General features: G+C 31.3%; 1 protein-coding gene across 3 annotated transcripts; it reads right to left on the bottom strand.

Annotated features, from left to right (window-relative positions):
- Positions 1-1,764: 1,764 nt before the first annotated feature.
- cu (NADP/NADPH phosphatase nocturnin) lies at positions 1,765-17,914 on the bottom strand. Of its 3 annotated transcripts, XR_015070627.1 has the most exons (8): positions 17,565-17,914; positions 9,611-9,816; positions 7,198-7,260; positions 5,963-6,084; positions 4,761-4,967; positions 3,694-3,931; positions 2,372-2,799; positions 1,765-2,106 (listed from the first exon to the last, which is right to left on the bottom strand). XR_015070627.1 is itself a non-coding variant. In XM_085947047.1 (7 exons), exons 1-7 carry the CDS (start codon positions 17,705-17,707, stop codon positions 2,510-2,512), a joined length of 1,269 nt encoding a protein of 422 aa, XP_085803173.1. In that variant the 5' UTR covers positions 17,708-17,851; the 3' UTR covers positions 1,765-2,509. The 3 variants fall into 3 exon arrangements, 2 of the variants coding, with proteins under 2 accessions (XP_085803173.1, XP_085803185.1); XM_085947047.1 differs by having other exon boundaries at positions 1,765-2,799; positions 17,565-17,851; XM_085947059.1 differs by lacking the exon at positions 17,565-17,914 and adding an exon at positions 11,051-11,323 and having other exon boundaries at positions 1,765-2,799.
- Positions 17,915-23,817: the final 5,903 nt, after the last annotated feature.

The following is a 23,817-nucleotide window of genomic DNA, read 5'->3' as shown; positions in this document are numbered from 1 at the left end:
TTAAACTAAACTTTTCAATTGAAATGTAAATATTTTTGAATTCTCAATTAGTAATACAGCATCTAAAGGTCTATACTATTAATGTGGAAGGCACATATTCAATTTTTTAGTCGGGTCTAAGACAATTCGGCACCGGGACAACTGGGCGCCACGCAATCTAATGAAATTCGAAAATAGACGTTCATGAATATATATTTAATATTATTATTTATATAAATTATTATTTAATAATTGGTGAGAATTTCAATATGCACACGTAATAATAATTTAATTGTTCATATGTTTAAGTTTCAATGAGAAGAGAGTTCTTTTACTTTAATATAAAGCCTCAGGCATGATAATTCTCAATCCGCAATAAAAAACATTATGTTTAGAGCAAAATTGATTAAAACTACTAAGTAGGAGATAGAAACTGATTAAAATTCCTCGTCTACTGTCTGTATAAAATTGTAATGAACGTCTATTTATTTCATTCGACAGTGCGGTGACCAATTGTCCTGGCGCCTAGTTGTCCAAAGTTTGTAAAAAGTGAACAGTGGTGATAAAATGTAAATATGAAGGTTATGTAATATTTAGATATCTTTAAATTGCATTGTATGAAATCTGACAAAAAAGGATGAAACCAATTCAGAGTTTTTTAGAGCTTTTCACTACTTATTCATAAAGAGCTAGAATTTTTATGAAGCGTATTATTATTTTGCATAAACGATGACGTTCGACAGAGCCCTAATATGACCCATACCAGGCTATCATTTACACAGGACGTATGTTTGATCGCTGAATTGTTTTTTGTGGTTGTAGAGACAAAACTATAAGGAAATTGACAAAAACAATTGTAATGATGTCTCCACCCATTCATTGAGTGGAAATGCTGATTAAAACATTAAATAACATACACATTCGCGGACACAACGTCTACAGACGTCGTATTTTATGAGATGTGATATGACAGTACGTCCATAGACGTCCTGTGTTGTGTAACGGACGTTTATAGAAGTCGTATTTTGGATTGAAACAATATGTTCCCTGCTACTTGTATCACGGTGTGAACATATTTCCATTAGATAATGTCGTATCTTAGACTTAACTCATTTCTATAAATCGAAATCGAAAATTTAAAAAATTAAATTTTTAATATGTGTCATATCACTAACATGTATTAGCTAACATGTGTCCGCGTAATGTGAATTATTGTAAAAAAAATATATTGCTCATTTTAATGTTACTTATTAAAATTCCCATCATCGAGATAACATTATCTTTTACGGACTGTTTTATATTAATCCCAAGTACTCTTGTAGTATAAACCTAATGAGTTTGTTTAACATGGTAGAATTCCATTTTCCAAAAAGGATAATATGTACATAATATTTTATATATAATATTAATTTCTGCAGACTGGTTTATTATTCAATAGCTATTTTGGTTGTCGTACCATTATCAAGACTACTGGCTATTATGATAGATTTGATCAGAGGTTGCCAATGCGATGCTTGAGGGTACCCGAGTGGTCGCAAAACAACGCGTCCGCCACTAAGTTTGTATAATACTAACTCATCCCATATTATAAAATCTTGTAAACTCTGAAAAAAAGCCATATTTTTTACACTGTTCTTATTAAATTAGTTTTATGTATAGTAAAAAAAAGTTTCTAACTGCGTAATTATGTTTATATACATTCATTTAACATATTTTAAAGTTTTTAAGCATTCAGAAGAATAATTTATCTTTATTATTGAATGTCATTAGCGATTTTTAAATTTTGTAATGCGTCCTTCCAACTGCGCTAGTGATCAATAGGCAGAGCGTATGATTTCAGCGCAGCAAGCTTACTGTGAATTTACCGCGACAGATATTGATGTGATGCAGAGACGTTGTAGATGTTGACAGTTATAAATTAAGCATTTTCGTGTGACACCTCTACATTATAATTATTATTTGATGTATGTCCGGCCAATAAATATATTCTTGATAAAGATTGCTAGTCTAAGGTCTTGATAATGGTGTAATAACAGAAAAATGATCAATTAATAAACCAATTTCTAGAATTTAATATAATCTGTATTATCCTTTTTGTGCTAGTTGTAATATTTAAATTCAGCAGCCCTATGTTGTAACTCGTGACATGAAGTCACCCGGCGACATGATGTCATATGACATCATTGTGACGTACTACCGGAGTGAGTTTTCGAGAAATTAACGCTACTCTGATACTGGTGATAATCATTGTCCCCATACACAAATAAGTGTATCGGCATAATAATATCTATGGTGGGCCATGCGCATTGCGTGGCTTGCCTCGATGCGTGTATTGAGCATACGTCACAATTACGTCATGTCACAAGTTACAATATAGGGCTGCAGAGCAGACTCTTTATCACTGATAACTTGCTTGAATTATTTGAATGAAAGTGAACAATCACATTGTGCATAGGTACATGTTCATTATACCTCAAATATCTTTGAACAGAATATAATCAGGTAACAATGGGTTAATTCTCGTGTATCTTCATGAGGTCATCAGGCCAAAATCACAGACTAGCGAGAAATGATCGGAGGGGTATATGTAAGAGGGCACTCTGCCCTGGCCGATGTCGTCCCCAGTCGGCAACTTCAGCACTTTATTCACGGACAACTGATTTTTCGAATAAAAAATGTAGTCAATGGTGTGGCATATCTCTCCTTCTTCTCTGACCTTCCACGTGGTGTACGGAACTTCGTTGGCCGCAGACGACTCTGGATCACTTGCGTTTGTCATGCGATTTTGCAGAGAAAACGTTGCATATGCTGACCCCAATTCTGTGGAAATTAATTTGTATTTTATTTTTAGTTTAAAAATAACAGACATTGTCGTCATCAGCCTGGATCAATTCACTACCGGATAAAGGCCTAGACTATCCTCATAATTCTGTGTTGCGTTGCCATAAAATTTCACAGAATTTAACTATTTCATTCTCCTTTCAAACTTTCTTTCCTCTGAATGACTTAATTTTGTCCAGCGAATGTTGAATTGTTACCTGTTCATTTCCATTTGAGTCAAATAAATAATGTTCACACAATCACTAAGAATGTGTTAACATAACACATGCTGTGAAAGTTATTATTGTCATTTATAATTCAGTTATCTATACGTGGGGTGTTCGCCAAATACAGACATAATAATATGTATCTACAATACAATATTTGTGGTGACATTGTTTGTGTTTCAAGAGGAAAATTAATTTCTTTCTTATTTCAAATTAGAACAATATGCCCTTTTATTAGCCTTAAGCCACAGACAATTGACACCACAGTTGACCATCTGATTCTGGATATTCGACTGCTTGTTATTGGTAATTTTTTTTCTTTTGTTATTGCTAAATATTGAATTTTAATATTTGATAAAAAAGTTGTAGCAGTTTTAGTATAGTCTTATCTGGCTGTCGGTCCATTTTTTTTCCTTTTAAAATCTACCTTCAATGCGTTAATAGCAATAAAAATAACAAAAATAAAATCGGTACCTATATCAACATATTATACCTGTAAAGAAAAAAATCATACACTTGCTAATTTTGGAAACCATCATAATATTATATTGCATGAAGTTACATAGAGAATAATAAAAAAATGTAGAGTTTCTGTTAACCATTATTTGGATTTTGAAAATAAAACACCTCACGTTTTGCAAGTGATTCATGTAATTGCTACACATACCTAAGTTTTTATTTCCTAGAACTGTCTTATAGACGGGTTCATTGGGTTCGGCATTAAAGTCTCCACAGAGGATAACAGGTCGTTGGTCACACTTGTTAATAAGGAAGTTCAAGAGATCCTTGCCCTGCTCATTCCGCAGCTTGGACAGCAAGGCGCTGCTTCGAGCCTTCAGGTGAGTTGTGGCTACACAAATCTCCTTACCTGTTGCCAAACAACGGAGCATGGCTACCACTGCAACCTGAAAAAAGAAAGTCATATAAGTGACACAAAACTCTGAATCAGGTTTATACATATTACAGTCGAACTCGGTTATTACGATCACGGACATAGCGAGATCTCGGATGTAATGAGTAAACATTCGTTGACATTTTAGTTTATGATTTTCTCCATACATATATTCACTTTTATAACGAGCTACTTATCGGATATACCGAGCAAAAATACTAATTAAGTGTGTATGTACCTAATTGTTGTTTTCGCCGACAACATTGAAAAAGTATCCATGCATATGGTTGAAATTTCATGTAAAAATTCTAAGCTAAAGTCAGTAGGTACCTACCAGCGTTCATTACAATACACAACTTCTTTTGTAGTTTATGAATGCCATGCTTGTTTCGGGGAAAAATTATAATTGTGTATTTTTGTTTGAATTGCAACTTTTTGTGTTATGTGACCGCTCATTTAAAAATACCTATTCTCTGATATAACGAGTAATGTTTATAATGAGCAAAATCAGTCTGTCCCATCTACCTCATAATAACCAAGTTCGACTGTAATTAAAAATCAATAGATGTGGATTCTGGTTGCAATGTCAATTATGTACGCATCAACAAAAATCACTTGTGGTGCAATAACAGGTGGTAGACTCTGGCCTTCTCAAGACCAAGAAGGACCCTGGACCACAGCGATTTATCTATATGTCGAGATGGCATCAAAAATATACTGAGATGGTCGATCCAAATCTATCTGGGATATAATACTTTTAGAGAGAATACTCAAATTAAAGACAGGTCAATCCAATAGGAAAAAAATAAGTTGATAGTTATTATAATTATCTATCTACTTACTTGGTTGCTTTGTACTTTCCATACTTCTAATATTCTTGAGTGTGTCAGAAGGCGTTCAAATTTTTTCTTGTTGTGAAAGATTGCGCAGCCATCAGGGCCATTGTTGCCTTCAATGTACATGCATGGACTGTCGGGTTTTGGATAGAAGACACCTTCATACCCTTGGGTTGCTAGAATTTTGCTCAAGAAGTTGAAATGGTCCACCTCCTAGAAATGGTTTTTTTTAAATAATGTATTAGTTAAATCGAACAAGAATATTTTGTAAATTCTACTAGCATCACTCACTACCTTATAGGTTTACATACAATTGACAATGGATAGATACAAAAAGACAATTGCATATTATAATATTAGCTGTTAAAAATAGTATAAAGAAATATGCAAACTATTTTTGCAAATACAAAAAAAGTATCTTAGGTTAACTTAGGCATATTTTTTCAAATAATCCCCAGGTTACATAAGAAATATTTTAATTTAAAAAAATTATAAAGAAATATTGATAAATATACATAATTTTAAAACAATAATAATTTGATAAGCATTTCATGTAAGAACTACTAGTTAAATTCGTCGTAATTAAGTAGTAGGATGCCTGTAGCTTAATTGATTAAAGCACATTGGCGCGAATCTAGTGGTTACAGGTTCAAGTCCCGTCGGGTATCGTGTTTTTTTCAAAAACGATTTTTTCTAGTAGGTACTGAGGTGTTTTCAAATTATGTATATTCAATAGGTATATAGAATGTTACATTCTCAAATCTTGTGAATTATTCGTTGAATAAGAAATTGTTTATTAAATTGTTAATTGATGAATTAATTTACATAATATAATATAGCCATTCAATTTAAGAGTGCTTCATTATAATTGCATCGGAAAATGTGCTGATATCTGAACTATTAATATAAACTTTAAACTTTATGGCCATATCAGGTTATAACAGTGATTTTTTTAAATTACATATTAATCAATGTGCACTAAACATTATCGTACACAAGATAATAAAATAAATGAAGGGTTTTTAAATTCAAAATATCCCAAGATATTAATGTCAATATCGCCAGAATCAATCGTATGATAGTGATTTTTTCGATGCGTAAAATAAATTTAATTGAATTCTTATTAAAAAAAGTTATCACTACTTCTATTAGCGTCTGATGTATTTGAAATAACATATTTTGAATCAGAAAATTAATGTGATCATAACCTGTAAACATATCACGTCGGGTTCGTATTGAATTATTTCCTTTATCATATTGTATTTGCGGGCATCCCATGATAAAGCATCCTCAGGACACATCACAAAGCTATCGTTTGATTGCCCCAACGCTGAAAATAAATATAATAAATAATGATAAAATAAAATTTTAACATATAATATAATATTTCGCCAGGAGAAAATGTATTGGACAAAAAATCTGGTACTGTCCTTATGAATGTAAGATTACAAAAAAATATTTATTTACAAATAGTAAACTTTCTAAATTACAAATTCAAGACATTCACAATATGACAGTTAAAAACAAAGAAATAGACAGTATTAGAAAAAAGTATAAATAATGGGTAAATACAAAAATTATAAAGTAGATACATGTAAGTACGTAAGAGCTAAGTACACCCTATTTTAAGAATTTATAAAACAACGTATACCTACATTCATCTCATGTAGGTGGAATATATCAATATCAGAAACGATTTGGTTGAATAGAGATATTGCCCTCCCAATTGACATCACCAATGGCAGCCTTAGTTCTGTACTTTGGGAGAACAAATAACTGATGCTCTCGATTTCTAAGATAGCTATCAGGGACACACTACCAAGAATGTCAGAGTTCTCATTTACAATGCATATAAGTTGGAAAAAATATGTGGCCAAATATAGATATCTTCTAGCGTTTAGACTACACTATTTAAGCATACCTAAGAGAAAGTTAGTTGGAGAAGTAAATGAGTGTCAAAAATTTCTTTTTAACTCACTCCACTTTTAGGTCGTATTTCAACGAATGTGAGGCCCAAACAAACGACCCACTTTCAAGCTGGCTTCTAACTAAGGAAATATAAAGAATTTTAATTATAAACATTCACCATACTAGCTGCTAGATACACGGAGAACTGGTAGGTAGATTGAGAGAGACCAAAATTAGCACATCTTGTTATATTTATATTATCGAAAAATTTGATTTAATCAAAAATGGAGCTTAAATATTGTATATATTTTCAACATTCTTACTTTTCTTTTTTTATTCGAGAATTAAAAGATCATTGATTTTCAAGAACTTTAAATTAGTATGATTGATATTGAATATTTTTTGTTATGTCCGAAATGAAAGTTGACAGCTCTTTTAAATGTTTCCTTATTGTTTCGTAATTCCTCCACAATATATAGTAGCACTACACTCCCTCTTAAACCATTCTTACGAAACTGTACAGTTTCATAGTTACCTTGGGAAAGGACATTCCATTGCAGTACACGTACAGTATGTTTATCGGCATTCTGGTCTTGATCTATAAAAAAATAATAAATATTTCGTAATCAGAAATGTTAAAGAAAATTTATTCGAGAAGAAGGAACCTAAATATATGAAAATGAATCAAAAAGAAAAAGATTCTTATGTTTGAATCAGCTGCATGTCATTTCACATTGTGAGTACATTTGTAGCAGACTTTACACTGTTATCGCGAGCAATGCAACACAGTTTTAGATTTATTCAAACAGCCAATTCTATAATTTATTAAATGCGCAGATATTGCCAAGATAAACCATTAAAGTGGATAGCAGTGGCGAAGGGTGGAGGTAGGCTGTTAAGACACGCCATTAATAATGCACATTAAATTTTGTTAGTCATACTTATTTGTTTTTATTGAACTAAGACTACAATTTACAGATGGTGGTGGTTAGTTGTTTAAAAATCAATTAAGCATTACCTAAACCAAGCCATAATAGTTTTGGTATATTTTGGGCGATAAGACAAAATTGTGCACACTTTTTCATTCATATTTATTTGTTTTCATTGGTTTAAAAATACATATTACACATATTGTTGGTTATTTTTTTAATTCATTAAGCCCTGCCTAAACCAAACTATAAAAAATAAAAAATATTATTCTATTTATAAAATATTCAAAGTTATGTATGATTTAATCGCATAATTTTAGATATTTTATAGATATACATGTATTTTTTGACTATTATCTATTATGGCTTGGTTTCTCAGGGTTTAATTGAATTTTAAAAACTAACCAACACTATCTATAAATTGTAGTCTTATTTCAATGAAAACAAATATGAATGTCTGAAAAAGTTTAATGTGCACAGTTTATGGCGGATCTTAACAGCCTACCTCCACCCTTCGCCACTGGTGGATAGTATTGTTTAATTGATTACAACATAAATTGAACATTTTAAATGAAACATGTTGACTTGTACCAGAACTGAAGCATTCATATTACGATACAAAATGTAGTTTAAACTGCCTATGAAAGGAGTGAACACATCAATTATTGTACATAAATACGCAGATACACCAAACAAATCGCTATTAATAATATTGAAAAGCAAGCAATTATAAAATGTATGTCGAATATATAAGATATTATAGCTGATCTACAGGATATTAATTTTGCTATGACTACCAATTCAACAACACTAAAAACGCAATACAAAACGTAATACAAAACCTTATAAGACCATAGGAATAGTCAAACTCTTTATTCGTAGCTAATAAATACAAATTAAAAAAAATGGTTCACATTGTCTAACCAAAATGTAAAATAGTAGACAATAGCCAGATATACTAAATTGGATGCTTAAAGTATTGGATGAAGATGCTCTGAATTAATCCTAGATGGCCAAGCACACATATGTCTTTATCCTGGAGACTACACATCCAGAATAGGCTCTCGGCTCCTCTCTATCAATGACCCAAAGAAATATAGAGTGTAAGAAAGAACGGCAGATAATATTGAAGCCTTCTACACTCAAAACGCAAAAACATTGTTTACAAATATTGAATTGTGGACAATATTGGTATTTTGAAATAGATGACCGAGTTAATTTAATATTATTGTATATTATGTTGTTTATTCGCATTTGCTATTCGCATAGTGCAATTCTAAAATTTCATAACGCAAGCAACACATTAATTAGATTCATTTTATAATACATTTCAGCATATAGTTTATATAAATTCTATGATATAATAATAGTATAATATAATATGACTGATGACAGACAATTGGAATTTAAAAGGTATCCTAATAAATGCGGAGTATCTGTGATTCGCCGATGACATAGTAATCTTTTTAGAAGACTAATAAATTGGTAATATTAAAATAGGCTTAAAAATAAAAGAAACAAAGGTGAAAGTCATGTTAAATTGCTTTGCTGACGGAAAAGAGATCATATAAAAAGGTATTGCATCTATTTGGGACAAGTGTCAATAGATGGGTGTATATTTGATGAAATTGTTTGGAGTATATTTGGCAATATGAAAAATGTCTTCAAAAGTAACCACTCGTTGTGCCGATGTAGTATATCATGCATGCAAAACATGGTTTTTCAGTAAAAAGAAATCAATAAATTAGGGTAGCATAGCGTGGTATGGAAAGGTGAATGGTGGGCATAATGCGGATTAATAGGATAAGGAACAAACAAGGATATGATGATATGACTGTTTTATAATTTATTCATGCAATTTAATATTTTATGAGTAAAGTTTTCAATAATAAATTACAATAATAAGAGTAGATCCCTATGAATCGTAATTATTGAAGTATGTGTTCTTCGATAAAATAATACATTTAAAAAATATACAAAAATAAAACTGTTACTCGCAAATGATTTAGCAATTCTCACCATTAATTGTCATGGTTCTAAGTTGGTCTGATAGGGCAGATTCTACTTTAAATTCGAAGGTTCTCTGCAAGAGTTGTGATGTATGTGTCTTCTTGCGAGAACAGAAATCCAACAGTTCTGAGCGACTCAGGTTATTGGGAAGTTGAAGTTTATTGTCCTGGTCATCTTCATTGTTTATCTTCGGTGCAGAGTTGAAACTTCCCATCCTGAAAAGTAAAACAATTCATAAAACTACATTATTGAAAGAAGCAAATTGGCTTATCAAAAGAATTTACAGATATGAGGCATTTTTTTAAAAAACCAATAAGGCGACATATGATTAAAATCTAAACAAAACATATGTAATATTTTATGTGCAATTTCAAACAAATTATAATGTTCTATTTCACGCAATCTATAACATATATAATAATTACAAGATAAAAAGAACTTTTTATATACCACGTTTTTAAATTTTCTGTTGAATCATATAAACTTGTCAATTCTATGTATTAATAAAAACTTTTTATTGTACTTGATAGAAATACTGAATAAATATTATAGAATATTGAAATGTCATTTTGACATTTCATATTGATTTCCATAGTAACGCACGTATATATTAATAATTTAGTTGCTAGGACCCCTTTAGCAACCGACAATAATAACTTTCCATACAAAACAGAATTAACTGAAAATGAATTCAACTCTGCTTAAAAATGGCTAAAAGTATTAAAAGAATGCATTGTCGTCGTGTTCTGATATATTCTAAAAAATTCAAATGTCTAGTTAGTCGGGAAGTTAGTTAAAAATCTTCAATCGTCCAATACAAATCTTGGACAAACAAGAAAAAATTTGTACTGGACAAACAAGAATATGAGCTAATAAAAACGTGGTAATAATAAAAAGAGAAATGAAGCTAATCATTTATTGGCACTGCAATCCACTGTAGGTTAAGAGCCCATCCAAGAAATGTTTTTATACCACTCTGCTGCAAGCTTCCTCATTTTGCATAATTGAAAGAGAAGATTTGCTTCAATCGGTTGGCTCATGGCCCGAAGGAAATGTTATTGAAATATTTCTAGCAACAAACTAAAGCACATGATTACAAACTGTTGAGTTCTGGAGAAACTGGATGAATACTTTTTTACAATATCGATGGATGAGGATTAATGATCATGGGATAATTTATATTTACTTCTTCCAATTTCTGTCGTATCTATATCAGAATTGCCAAACTGTTAAGGATAAAGACACGGTAATACTTTTCGTTTTTGTGATCGCGATCTTTTGCGACGTAAAAACCTAACATAACCTAGTGTAATCCACAAAATACGTGGGATGTGTTTATAGTTAGGTCTTAGTTACGTTTTTGGTTTCAAAACACCTTAACCACAAAACGATAATGATGTAATGTATCTTTATCCTTTTAAGAATTAAAGCAAACAAGTAAATACTTACGGGACGGTCATCAGAAGTAGATTTGATAAGCACGAAATATGAATTAGTCACGAGAAGATATGAGTCGTTAAAACTTGTTAATCAATAATTATAAAGTACCTTAACTAAAAGTACAAAACTTTAATTATTTTATGCAAAAGATTATTGTCACTATATAAATTTTCGCTGAATGTTGAATATTGTACCCTTATATTAAATAAAAATACGTCACCCGGAAGGTTGACGTTGACAGCGTAAAAAGTTGGGTTATACAAAATGTCAACAATGAACAATGTTGCCATTCAGTGTTGCCATATTTTGAAAGTGAAATTATAGTACAGTGCCTTCAAAATTATAGTATTTCGGCAAAAAATATAGTACGCGTTGAGTGACGAATAATTTTTTACATTTTCAAAAAAATAAACGTGGGGTAATTAACGTCTTGTTTTTTTAGACAAAATATCCATGAAGGTTACGTCTTGTTTTTATAGACAAAATTCAAATGTTATGTCAATGGTTTCCAAACTTTATGTTACCACACCTCCCTTCAAAAAAATCTGATCTAGGCGCCCCCCCTTATTTCATTAAATAATACAGACACCTTTTTAAATAGTCAACAATGTACCTACTTACGAATACAAAAATGAAAAAAAAAAATAAACAAATGATGAATAAAAAACAAATAAAAAAAAAATTACTACTAAAATTACATTAATTTTTGACGAATTTGCTTGTTTATTAGCACAATCAATTTCAATAGTAGTCAATCCAAATTCATCGTCATTCATTGACAAATGGATTCTATCATGGACCCAATATCCCGAAACGGACCCCCCTGGTCAGGATTTTTCAACCACATATTTAAAATATTTAATAGCTCCGAAACAAAGCAGCTATTAATAAAATAATGTGAAAAGTGCATTAGCAAACTAACCAAGAACTCTAGCGTAGAAATCATTTAAAAATAATGGAGACGTGGTGAACTTTCTTTTTGTCATTTTGATTTCCTAAGCTCTAATTTTTTATGAATGCCTTTACTTTGTCGTTTTAAATCGGTGAATGCATTAGTGGTCCTTGTATTGATTTATTCACTCAATTTTTTTTAAATTTAAACCAAATAGACAAGTTTAAAAACAAAATTATCGTTCCTAAACAAATTTGCCTCATATTTCAACATTTTGATTAATTTGACCCTTTTATTTTACGAGATAGTCATTACGGTTTACAATAGTATAGAAGTGAGGGATTATAAAATTAGTCTCCATATTTGCAGAAAGGTTTGAAGACAACCTTTTATAGGACTGTTTTTTTGTGTAGTTTATAACTAGCGACCGTTTTATAAACTACGCATTTGCAAACTGCAAACCTGTGGCTACATTAATTGTGTTAACCTTTTGCGTCTTCCTTTGCAACACTCCGCGCCTCCCAGTTTGGAAATCGCTGTGTTAAGTAATTAACATCACCTTTTTTTAGACATGGAGATTATTTTTTTTTTGCTTCTCACGGATTATTTTGGCGTTGTTTTTCTTCTATTGGCAACTTTTTTCCCGATCTATCAAAATTATAGTATTTTGGGCGTACTATACCTGTTTTATATCGTACATAGTACGCAGGCGAAAATTATAGTACAAATACTATAATTATAGTACGGTTGGCAACACTGTTGCCATTGAATATTTAAAAATTTAGTAGATTGACAAAAATTTATTTCAATTTTAAATTAACGATCAAAAAGTGCGTTTAGTCTTCACATTTTTAAATTTCACCTATAAATCTATATAAAATATCAGTAGATATTCTGAAATTTCCATAGAATAAATAAAATTAATAAGATATAAATTTAAAGCAAAGCTGAACGCTAGGAAACAAGATTTTGAAGCCCAATTTTGTTAATGAACTAATGAGGGTCAGACTATAAAATCCTTGAAATACAAACCTTCCGGAATGTGCACCAGTCTATCAATATTGAATCCTATTATTATTACCTAGTTATTTATATGTGCCAGTGGCAAGGGGTGGAGGTAGGCTGTTAAGATTCTTCATAAATAGTCCACAGTAACCTTTGTCAGTCTTATTTATTTGTTTTCATAGAACTAAGAAAACAATTTGCAGATGGTGCTGGTTAATTTTTAAAAATTAATTAAACCCTGCCAACCAAACCATAATGGTTTATATTATTATAACTATTTTTTTTTTACTATTATCCACTAAGGCTCGGATAAGTCACGTTTTAATTGAATTTTAAAAACTAACAAACATTATCTACATTCTACACATTTTACCTAGTCCTTAGTTTATTGAAAACAATCAATACGTTTGACTTTAAAAGTTTATTGTGCACTGTTTATGTCGAATCTTAACAGCGTACCTCCACCCTTCGCCACTGATAATGTGCAGATTTTGGAAAAAAATATTTGCAGTAAGTAATTTAAGCCGATAGTGTTTTACTAAAATATTTCGTGACTCTACGGAAGCATCGTCACGACTGCGTAAGTAAAGGATTTCATTCTCCAGTTTGAGAAGCATTGGGCAATAATGCGTGCCACGAAATCTATATAATATTTATACTCTACGAAATCGAAATAATATCTTCGAAAGATAAAATGTGCACATATTTATATACCTACACATTCTTCTGGAAAATGTTTCGTTGGCCACTGATTCTGAATTCTAAATAATCACTATTATAGTGCGACAAGTTTACCTACCGAGCAACAAGAACCAGCAATAGACAAGTCCTTAGAAAAAGAGACGTTTTTTCTTATTTATTTTATCACCACGGTCGTTTCTGGAACTAAAATTCGCCCCCCCGCCGAATTTACTTCCCAGCTACTTAATTTATATTCCTAAAAATTTGCGAAAGCAGACGAGGTGATTTTTTTAAATGCAGAAATATTGTGATGAGGAGAAACAGAAAAAAAGCTTTATCAGTTATTTTAATTAAATTTTATTGTATATAATCTTTTAGCTTAAACTATTATTTTTGAGCCGTTCTACACAAAACCGTCTTATAAATTTCTACTGAGTCTACCTAATGGGAAACAAGAGGCAGGAACTACAATATCACAATTATTAGTTAGAATATTTCTATATTCGATATTAAAATGTATTCAAATTTCAGTACTTCTCCCTATCTTGGGCCAGTCGTCAGTATTTGTTTCTATTGAAATAAGATTCCAATTTACAGATGGTGTTGGCTAGTTTTTAAAATTCAATTAAACCATGCGAAACCCAAGTCAATTTTTTATTTTATTTATATTTTATTTGTTTCTTTATTAAACACCACAACAGGCCGTGAAGTCCAATAGTAGTGGTAAAACTCCCAGGCTTGAGGAATTCACATAATTTGATTAAAGCCATAATAGATAATAGTTAAAAAATACCGATCTACCAGTCCTCGAAATAGAAGAAAATCTTACGAACCGGAGCGCTGAATAATCATTCAAAAATATCAAATTATGTTAAATATTTTTCGTATAGGTATCATAAGGGCGATATGCCTAATAATCAGGGTTTCATTTATACTTGAAGGGGCTCTGAGCTAATACACATTCCCCCCTCCCCCAATACAACATTAAAATGTAGATTTTTTTAATGGGTACCTACTCATTTTTGCAAAATCACTTATTTTTCGTCAATTTTCTTAGAATTGGGCTCTTATCTTCAAAATTCTAAAAGCTAGTACATTTGTGTATTCCTTCGCTGCAAGGTTATTTTGTGATTTCAAATTGTTTTTAAGGTTCCGGAGACCTACTAATTTAAGGTCGTGGACCTGTAGCCCCTTTAGCCCATTTTTAAACACACCTGAAGTCCGAACAGCCTATATTATATTATATTATATTATAGACTTAGGATGTAGGACTAATCATTAATAAAAAACATACACATTTTGTCAGCGCCATTTTTCCCCACGAATCAGTTCTTACAACTTTAAAAACTACATATCTACATGCAATATTATCCCAATAACATGAAACGGAACGCAATTTTCAAAGAAGCCACGAGCCGGAACGGTATCTTTTAGAATTTCACGAACAGGAACGCCGCTCCGGTGCGTTCCGGTCTATTTCGAGCCCTGGGTCTATCTATAAAACATCTAAAATTATGCAATTAATAATTTAATATAATATATAATTTAATAAATGTAATAACCTATTATTATGTACGACGAGATTGCTCACAAAACCAAACTGACACAAATCGTATTTGAGTGCTTGAATAGAAAGTATCTTCAAAAGTTACCACCCCATTGTGCCTAAAGTTTGAAGTGTGAAGTTGTGGAAGCAACCAATGTGTGCGTCCAGTGTTCATGTACTTATACATTTAAAAACAATGATTTAATTAATGTACCTAATTGAAATTCAGATTATAATATCAAGTAATAAGTAGGGAGCGGATTTATATGCAACAAAAAACACACTGCACTTAAAATTATAAAAAAATGCACTAAAAACGAAAAAAATATGCTGTTAAAAATTGCGTTTCATATGAAAAAAAATGTAGATAGGCACTTCGCCCAATATTAATGATACAAATCGGAAAACGAATTATAAATTTTAATCATTATAATACAATAACAAATAAACAAAAAAAAAATGATCCTAAATATTAAGTTATATTACAATTAAATTTTTTTTAATATGTCCAAATAATTAAATGAGAAATACAATAATAGGTAAATAACACAACTTCAAAAAACAAAAACAACACACTAATTACTTCTAAATACTATTTACCGTTTTTTGTCAGAAACAAATATTTAAAAAAAATGTGTTTTGGTATTAATTTTTCCGCATTATATCCGCCAGTATTTGTTAATATGTGAAAAACGACCTCGTCCACAGAGATGATTGGGCAAAATTTAAATAAAGGTGCCTGAGTTTTCACTTTTCTGATAAATCCACACCTGTTCGGTTATGTAAACATCATGTTTGTTATTGATTCTCTAAATCTGGATTTCTCGATAAAATATTGGCGAATTTTTCGTATTTCTCTCTCATCACACCTGGGATGAAAGACAATATTTTTTAACACGTTTTTATTAGCTCGTATTCTTGTTTGTCGAGTAAAATTTTTCTTGTTTGTCCAATACAAATCTTGCAATCGATTTTTAACTAACTTCCCGACTAGATAGACATTTGAAACTTTTAGAATATATCAGAACACGATGACAATACATTCTTTTAATACTTTTATCCATCTTAAGGCCGAATTGAATTCATTTTCAGTTAATTCTGTTTTGTATGGAAATTTATTTCGGAAAAAAATCGTAAAAAGTAAAATACTATAATTGGTTGCTAAGTGAGTCCTAGCAACTAAATTATTAATATATTTATGTGCGTTACTATGGAAATCAATATGAAATGTCAAAATGACATTTCAGTAAGTATTATATATTAATTTATTCAGTTTTTCTATCAAGTACAAAAAAAGTATTTATTAATACATAGAACTGTCAAGTTTATATGATTCAACAGAAAATTTAAAAACGTGGTAAGTATATAAAAAGTTCTTTTTATCTTGTAATTATTAACATCTTCCACCATCTCCGGTAACTGTTAAACGAAATCCTCGTGCCTCCTCAAGTTTTTAGAGTACTTCGGGTTAAAAAAAAAAAAGTCTCGGTCACAGCTATCGTCGGGCAATCTACGATGTTTTATAAATAAGAGCAATTTACACTAATGTCTCAAATGATAATATAATGGAGCATATTATGCTCCAACGTCTGAAATATGGTCAAATTTTGTTATCATGAGGAAGATGGGACCGACTGAATTTTTTCGTAATAACCGTTACTCGTTATATCAGAGAATGGGTATTTTTAAATGATCATAACACAAAAAGTCGCAATTCAAAAAAAAAATACACAATTAGAATTTTTCCTCGAAACAAGCACGGCATTCGTAAACTACAAAAGAAGTTGTTTATTGTAATGAACGCTGGAAGGTGTACCAACTGACTTCACAAACCTTGGATTTTTTAAATGCAATTTTAACCATATGCGTGGAAACTTTTTCAATATTGTCGGCGAAAACACCAATTAGGTAGGTACTTAGACACTTAACTAGTGTCATAAACGTAATCCAATCCCGGCGGCATCCTGTCCGGTCGGATTTTATTGCTTAGGGTCGAAATGTTTTTAAACGATCGATACATTAATAGTTTTAAGAAAATTTTTGATGATATTTTAGCTCGGTAGTATACCCGATAAGCAGCTCGTTATAAAAGTGAATAAATGTATGGAGAAAATCATAAACAAAAATGTCAACGAATATTTTCTCATTAGATCCGAGATCTCGCTATATCCATGATCGTAATAACCGAGTTTGACTGTACCACTATCACAGTTACCCGAATAATTATAAACCGAGCTTGACGTATATGCACCATAAAAATTATTTTTTTGATTCTACGTGTCTCATAACGGATTTCTATGCAACTCTCTTAACTGTGCATACACCCTAACAAAACATGCTCTAGTTCTAGTTGAAATCCGTTCCCTAGTAATGTAATAAGACGTATTGTTTTTATTTACATATTTGGTGTGGTACTCGCAGGGTTCAGTACGAATTGTAAAGTATCGACACATTTTGTGACGAATTTCCCGATGTTGTCACAGGTGTCAACTTTCCACGACACTTTTACTGCATTCGCGATGTTTTTCGCCTTGAAGAACATGTTGGATGCCGACGGTCACACGATCACGCGCACTTGGGGAGCGAAACAACCAACACTGAGGCGCTACAACTCCATGCCGATCTCGAGACGGCCGCGGCGGATGGTCCAGACTTGCGATGACGAATAATAAATAATATTGAATGTAAAATATTTTCTTCTTATTCGACGAGTACACAAACCCCACCGAGCTATCGCAGTCAGTTATCTGCTGACATAATGAACGGAGTAATTATAGTTAATTCTAGAATCCGCGAACCCATAACTATGGCGCGGATAGCGGCGACGACTGATCGTTGGATAATTATAAAAAAAATCGGCGTTTGTACTTATGTACGCGCGTTAGAAGTTATACTTCTTTGGCGTAACAAAACAAGATAAGCCGTTACCTGAGTCTATTAATATTACAGTAGAATAGGTTGCTGAAAACGTACGCGATTCATCTGTGTCTCATATAGTACATGATAATTGTAATTTAATTATTGTATTGGACCAAAACTCATCGTTATAATCGATTCAAAAAATCCCATGATGAATTAATAAAAAATCAAATTTTAATATATTTTTTTAATTATTTACCAACTCAACATTCACATAATGTATTTATTTATTGATAAGTATATAATTTTACTCATAAACAATACTTACATAAATATATCCTCAAATCTTGATACACAATCTTTACAATGAAAAATAAATATACACTCCAATATAAATAAAGTTTTATGAATATAAATTACCAGTGTAGAATGTTAGTCTCCAGAAATTTGTTTATAAACATATATATTTATTATGACACAATATTGGTTATGGTTACAATAAGTGTTGTTTACTTGGTTGTATTGAACGACTAACTATATGACACTATGCGCATGCGCATATAATAATAAATTATGTGTTACATCGGCGCGCGCAACTTCGTCACACGCCAAAAATGCACTCGGATCTGTTTTCCCAAACGCGCCAAAAAAAGTATAACTTAAAAAATAAAAGAATAACGGACTTTCACGGCGATCAAATTTCTTCATAAAAGCTTGTTAAAACCTACGACATTGAAATTTTAACGGAGAGATACAAAACTACTCCATAACCCAGTAGCGAAGGGTGGAAGAAGGCTGTATCCGCCTTTTATGCTATTTTCAAAGCATGATCCTGGACATTCCTTAAACGTTGTAGATAATCTATTTACATAATTTGAAGCCTCATTATCATTTATATTTATTTTAAACATTTGATGACTGTATAAAGTATTTTTATTACATAAAATAGTATTCTTTTAAACCTCTCGATCTAATGTTTTAGAATGCAGTCATATTTCAGCATATCCATGTGCAGTGGTGTTAAGATTTTTTACATTTATTAATTTTGAAACGCATTTACAAAACCATTTGTAAAATTAATGTTAACATTATATAGTGAAATATTTACGATAAAAAAAATATAATCTCTGTGATCCCAAATTTGACAAGAATTAGGCATTTTATTATTCAAAAAATGGGCACGATTAACACGTACTGATTATAAGCTATGTCTTTGCCCATTCAAATGTGATAAAACATCCTACGAATAATGATTGTTTTATAATAATTATTGACCTAAGAATAAGGTAGTATTTTTTTGAAATACGCCATTTCTATTGGCATTTCCCAGTAGTTGAGCCACAACATACGGCCGTAGCCATAAATTGACAAACGATAAATGAAGTAGGGAGTAAGATCATGTTAATGTGCGTGTTTGAACATGTACCGTTTAAAAAAAAACGTTTTTTTTTGGTTAGGTTCTAATTATGTAATAAAAATACTTTATGCAGTCATCAAATGTTTAAAATAAATATAAAGGATAATAAGGCTTCAAAATTATATAAATAGATTATCTACAACGTTTAAGGAATGTCCAGGGTTATGCTCTGAAAATACTATAAAATCTACATTTTGACCTACGTTGGGCATATGGGCCCTTAAGTCGCGTTTTATAGAAATTAAGATTTTAATGCCAAAGTGTGTAAAGAATTGTGCTCTTTTTGTGTATCATAGATTTTGTCACACGTAAGCAAAATAAATGGAAATTTTAATATCGAACTTGATTAAATAGAGAAAATAATTTTTAATTATAAGTAAATTTACTTATTTAAAATATTGAATATAACACAATATGAAAAACTTAATTATACATAAATAATGTAAAAGAAATATAAAAAAGATACCAAATAACTTCTAAGCAAGAGTATTTTAAAAACTGTGATTTATTTCAAAACTGATTATCTCAGCTGCAACCAAACTGACTTATTCACTTTCACCCCGAAACCACAGAATTTACAGATGGTGGATAAAAATCAATGAAATCCTGCCTAAACCAAACCATAATAGTTTCGGCATACTTTGGGCGATACGACAACACTTTTTCATTCATACTCATTTGTTTTCGTTGGAATAAGAATACATATTACATTATTGTTGATTCATTTTTTTTAATTCATTAAGCCATGCCTAAACCAAACTATACCTATAGATAAAAATATTATTCTATCTATGAAATATTCAAAGTTATGTATGATGTAATTGAATAATTTTAGATATTTTATAGGTAGACGAGTATTTTTTGACTATTATTTATTATGGTTTGGTTTCACATGGGTTAATTGTATTTTAAAAACTAACCAACACCGTCTGTAAATTGTTGTCTTATTTCTATGAAAAGAAATACGTATGACTGACAAAGTTTAGCGTGCACTATTTATGGCTGATCTTTAGCCTACCTCCACCCTTCGCCACTGTTGGATAACTACAACTAGTGACGTCCCGCAGGCAGGCCATGCGTTGCTTAGTGGCGGCAAATGAAGGAACTAATGCGAATATTACAACTTTATAGAGCATCTTTCGATGAAACAGATGATCCGGTTGCTTTGTTAGAAATTATCAACGCCTTAGTTAGAAAAATAATGGAAGCATAAAAAAATCTGATTACTTATCGTATTTGTTGTATTGTTATATATATATCCAATGTCGGTTTATCACAAATGCAAATTTTCAAAATAGGGCCTCCAAACCCGTTACAGCCTCAGACCTCCACGTAATTAACAACATAGATGTTTAAGTGTATGTTTCGTGGAAATGGTAGATATTTAAATCATTTTTTTTTAAAATGTTTTTATTGCGTTTGTACATAATATCTGTTTAAGTTAAATAAATAATAAGATATTTGAGACCAAAGCTGAAAGCGGGCGGCATTCTTAGTCTGTCCAAGGGCGGCACTTTGTCTAAGGAAGGACGTCGCTGAGTACAGCCACGAAGGCAGACTTGTAACTTTTGAAGTCTGTGAATAGCTTGTCATTATCATTGTTAAGTATCAGTGGCGAAGGGTGACTTTTAGAAAGAGGTAGGCTGTGGAGATCTGAGAAAAAGAGCACACTTGTCTGGTATACTTACGAGAAATAAGAAGATGATACGATATTACTACTAATGAATAGGTACACACTAATTCAATGAAACTTCAAAAACTCACTAACGACATAAAATTGAGCGACAAGCTTAAATTACGTATTTTTCAAAACATTTATACACATCAAAAATCATAAGATAATTTTTCTTTTTATTTTTAAAAACAATCTATATAATATATTTATTAACATGCGATTAAACGCCATAGTAATTATTTTTATAAATTATCCAATTATTAATTATTTTGGACAAAGTGCAGTCATGACAACAATATCATGCGCAAGGTTTTAAAGCTCTGCGATAGGAGCCTACCATATTCCATACAATTCGATAGACTGACTGAGGTTACGTGACGTAAAGTACATACGAAAAAATATCACAATTCCTTGACAAATAATCCATTTATTTACATTAAGATAGGCTGTGGTATATATTTTTTTAAAACTTTGCAGATTTTTTGTAATTTTCCTACATATACGACATCTGTCGTTGGCAAATTAAATTATGTTGATAGAATAGAAAATAATCAATTATATAAATATGTCAATATGCAATTATTTTTTTTTCTAAAAAAGGTAGGCTTTAAATAATCACCTAGTATGGAGTCTTCGCCACTGTTAAGTATAACTGGACCATTTTTATTTTTTCCAAAATATGCCATAATTATGTGGTTATTTTAAATCGCTAATTCAGAATGTTAAATATATCATGTTGGGGTAGGGGAATGCAATTTTCAGCCTGCACCCGGGCGGCAGTTACCCAGATCGCAGGGTTGGATTTACCATAGGGCTAACGGTGCTATAGGCCAAATTGCACTACACTACGTCTTATACAGTTAATATTGTGTCCATACCATACTTCACCGTGAAATATTGTATTGGAAATATACAACCGTATATTAAAGACCGTCCATTCTCTTTGAGCCGTATAGTACCGACATGAAATTCATGTCTAAATAAAACACGGTTCTTGTCGGTTTACACAAGAAGCCAGCAGCAAACAAATTTTGAAAATAGCCGATATACTGGATTATTTGTTAGGTTAGGTTATGTTTTCATCCTTGAATTCATGAATTTTGCCGAAATCAGCTATGAAAATTGAATTAATGTTCATCTAATAAAATTGGAGACCGTATAGTAACTATACGGTCATTTCTTTCCGATAAGAAAGCTGACGGCGAACTGTGCCACTGTGAAATGTTCTGCGTACAATTTACATGTAACCAGTTAACCAGTTAATGTAATAATTAATTTAAACGGTCAGACATAGTCATTGCACCTGGACTATTATAAAAATAAATTAAATTCTAAGAAATTGAGTTATTTCAGATTAAAAACAAAAACACAATTGGTCAACATCGATCCCGATCACTTCATCTATATAAAGTCATTGTCGAACTTCATAATGTATTAGATTAATTTAATTATGTGTAATTTATCTAAGAAAACACAAGTAAGGCATTAGATGTATAATTATAAAATGAATATTTTAATTTAGCACATTCCCCATCCTCAATAATTCGCCCAAGCTCTTTTTAACTGTCCTGGTTCTATAATATGATATAGTTTAATTAATCCTTTACGAGGATTAATTTCTTTATAATGGATTTTTTCCCTTTTAACTGAATGGGGGCAATAAAAAAAACATTTGAGAATACTTGAAAATATCTTTAAAAATGACATGTTCCAGCGATAAGAGGTCCAATATCCGTGTGAAACTTATCGTAGCAGGGGTCGACATTTCTTAGAAACTGTGTTAATATATTATAATAATATATTATATTTTATTTTATAACTAGATGGTTCAATGTTTACGGCAACATCAATGTTGTGCAATTGTTATTTTGAATTGCTACATTGATTATTTTACAACCAAGTAAAGTCTTGATTTGTAGAGATGATGTAATGTAAATAGGAGAATTTACCGATTGCGGAATATGTATATATGTACCTAACAATTATAATTGATAGTCTATTTTTTGTAGAGCTATAACCATAGCCCCCACAAGGGGGGGGGGGGCTGACAGGGCTCTAGCCTAGGGGCCCGGGCTCACGGGGGGCCCGGCGTGGCGGGTCGTCCAGATAAATGAAATAAACACATCTTAAATTTGCTTTAATAATAGTAAAAAAAGAACAAAATGTATGATTTTTTTGTCTCTCTTGTAAAATATGTGCAATTCAAAATAAGTGTTAAGGTTGCGCAATTTTTCGCAGGAGAGACAAAAACATTTTTTTGTAAAAATAAAAAAAAAAATGATTTCGTCCGGCACCTCGATTATTATTAGCTAGTGTTCATACAGGTCGCCTAGACGTTATAAAGAAAAAGTATGAGACACTTAGTAATCGAGTGGCAATAGTAGTGCATGATTATCAAAATCAAACAGATAAATTGACGTATTTACGCCAATACCTCCCGAATACCTGCCACCAAACAAAGCCTCGGCGGACATTTGAACGATGTTATATTCCATACTTAATGTCATAAAATATTCTTTCAACTAAAAAAAAATGAGTGGATATCTCAAACACAACTTTTTTTTTTAAACATTTAAAAATCGAGCATCCTTATTGAAAGACCCATTATTATTAGTATTTATTGTATCTACTGTAGTTTTTTACAAGCACTTGAAATATATTAAAAATATACTTGATCCTTTACTTAGTTAATAAGGTTTTT

This window comes from Rhyacophila brunnea, unplaced genomic scaffold, assembly GCF_057557595.1.
Source record: "Rhyacophila brunnea isolate RB1 unplaced genomic scaffold, BYU_Rbru_1.0 scaffold_1, whole genome shotgun sequence".
In the NCBI taxonomy this organism is placed as follows: Eukaryota; Metazoa; Arthropoda; class Insecta; order Trichoptera; family Rhyacophilidae; genus Rhyacophila; species Rhyacophila brunnea.
The sequence above is the reverse complement of the archived record's forward strand: the minus strand, read 5'-3'. Positions and strand labels throughout refer to the sequence as shown.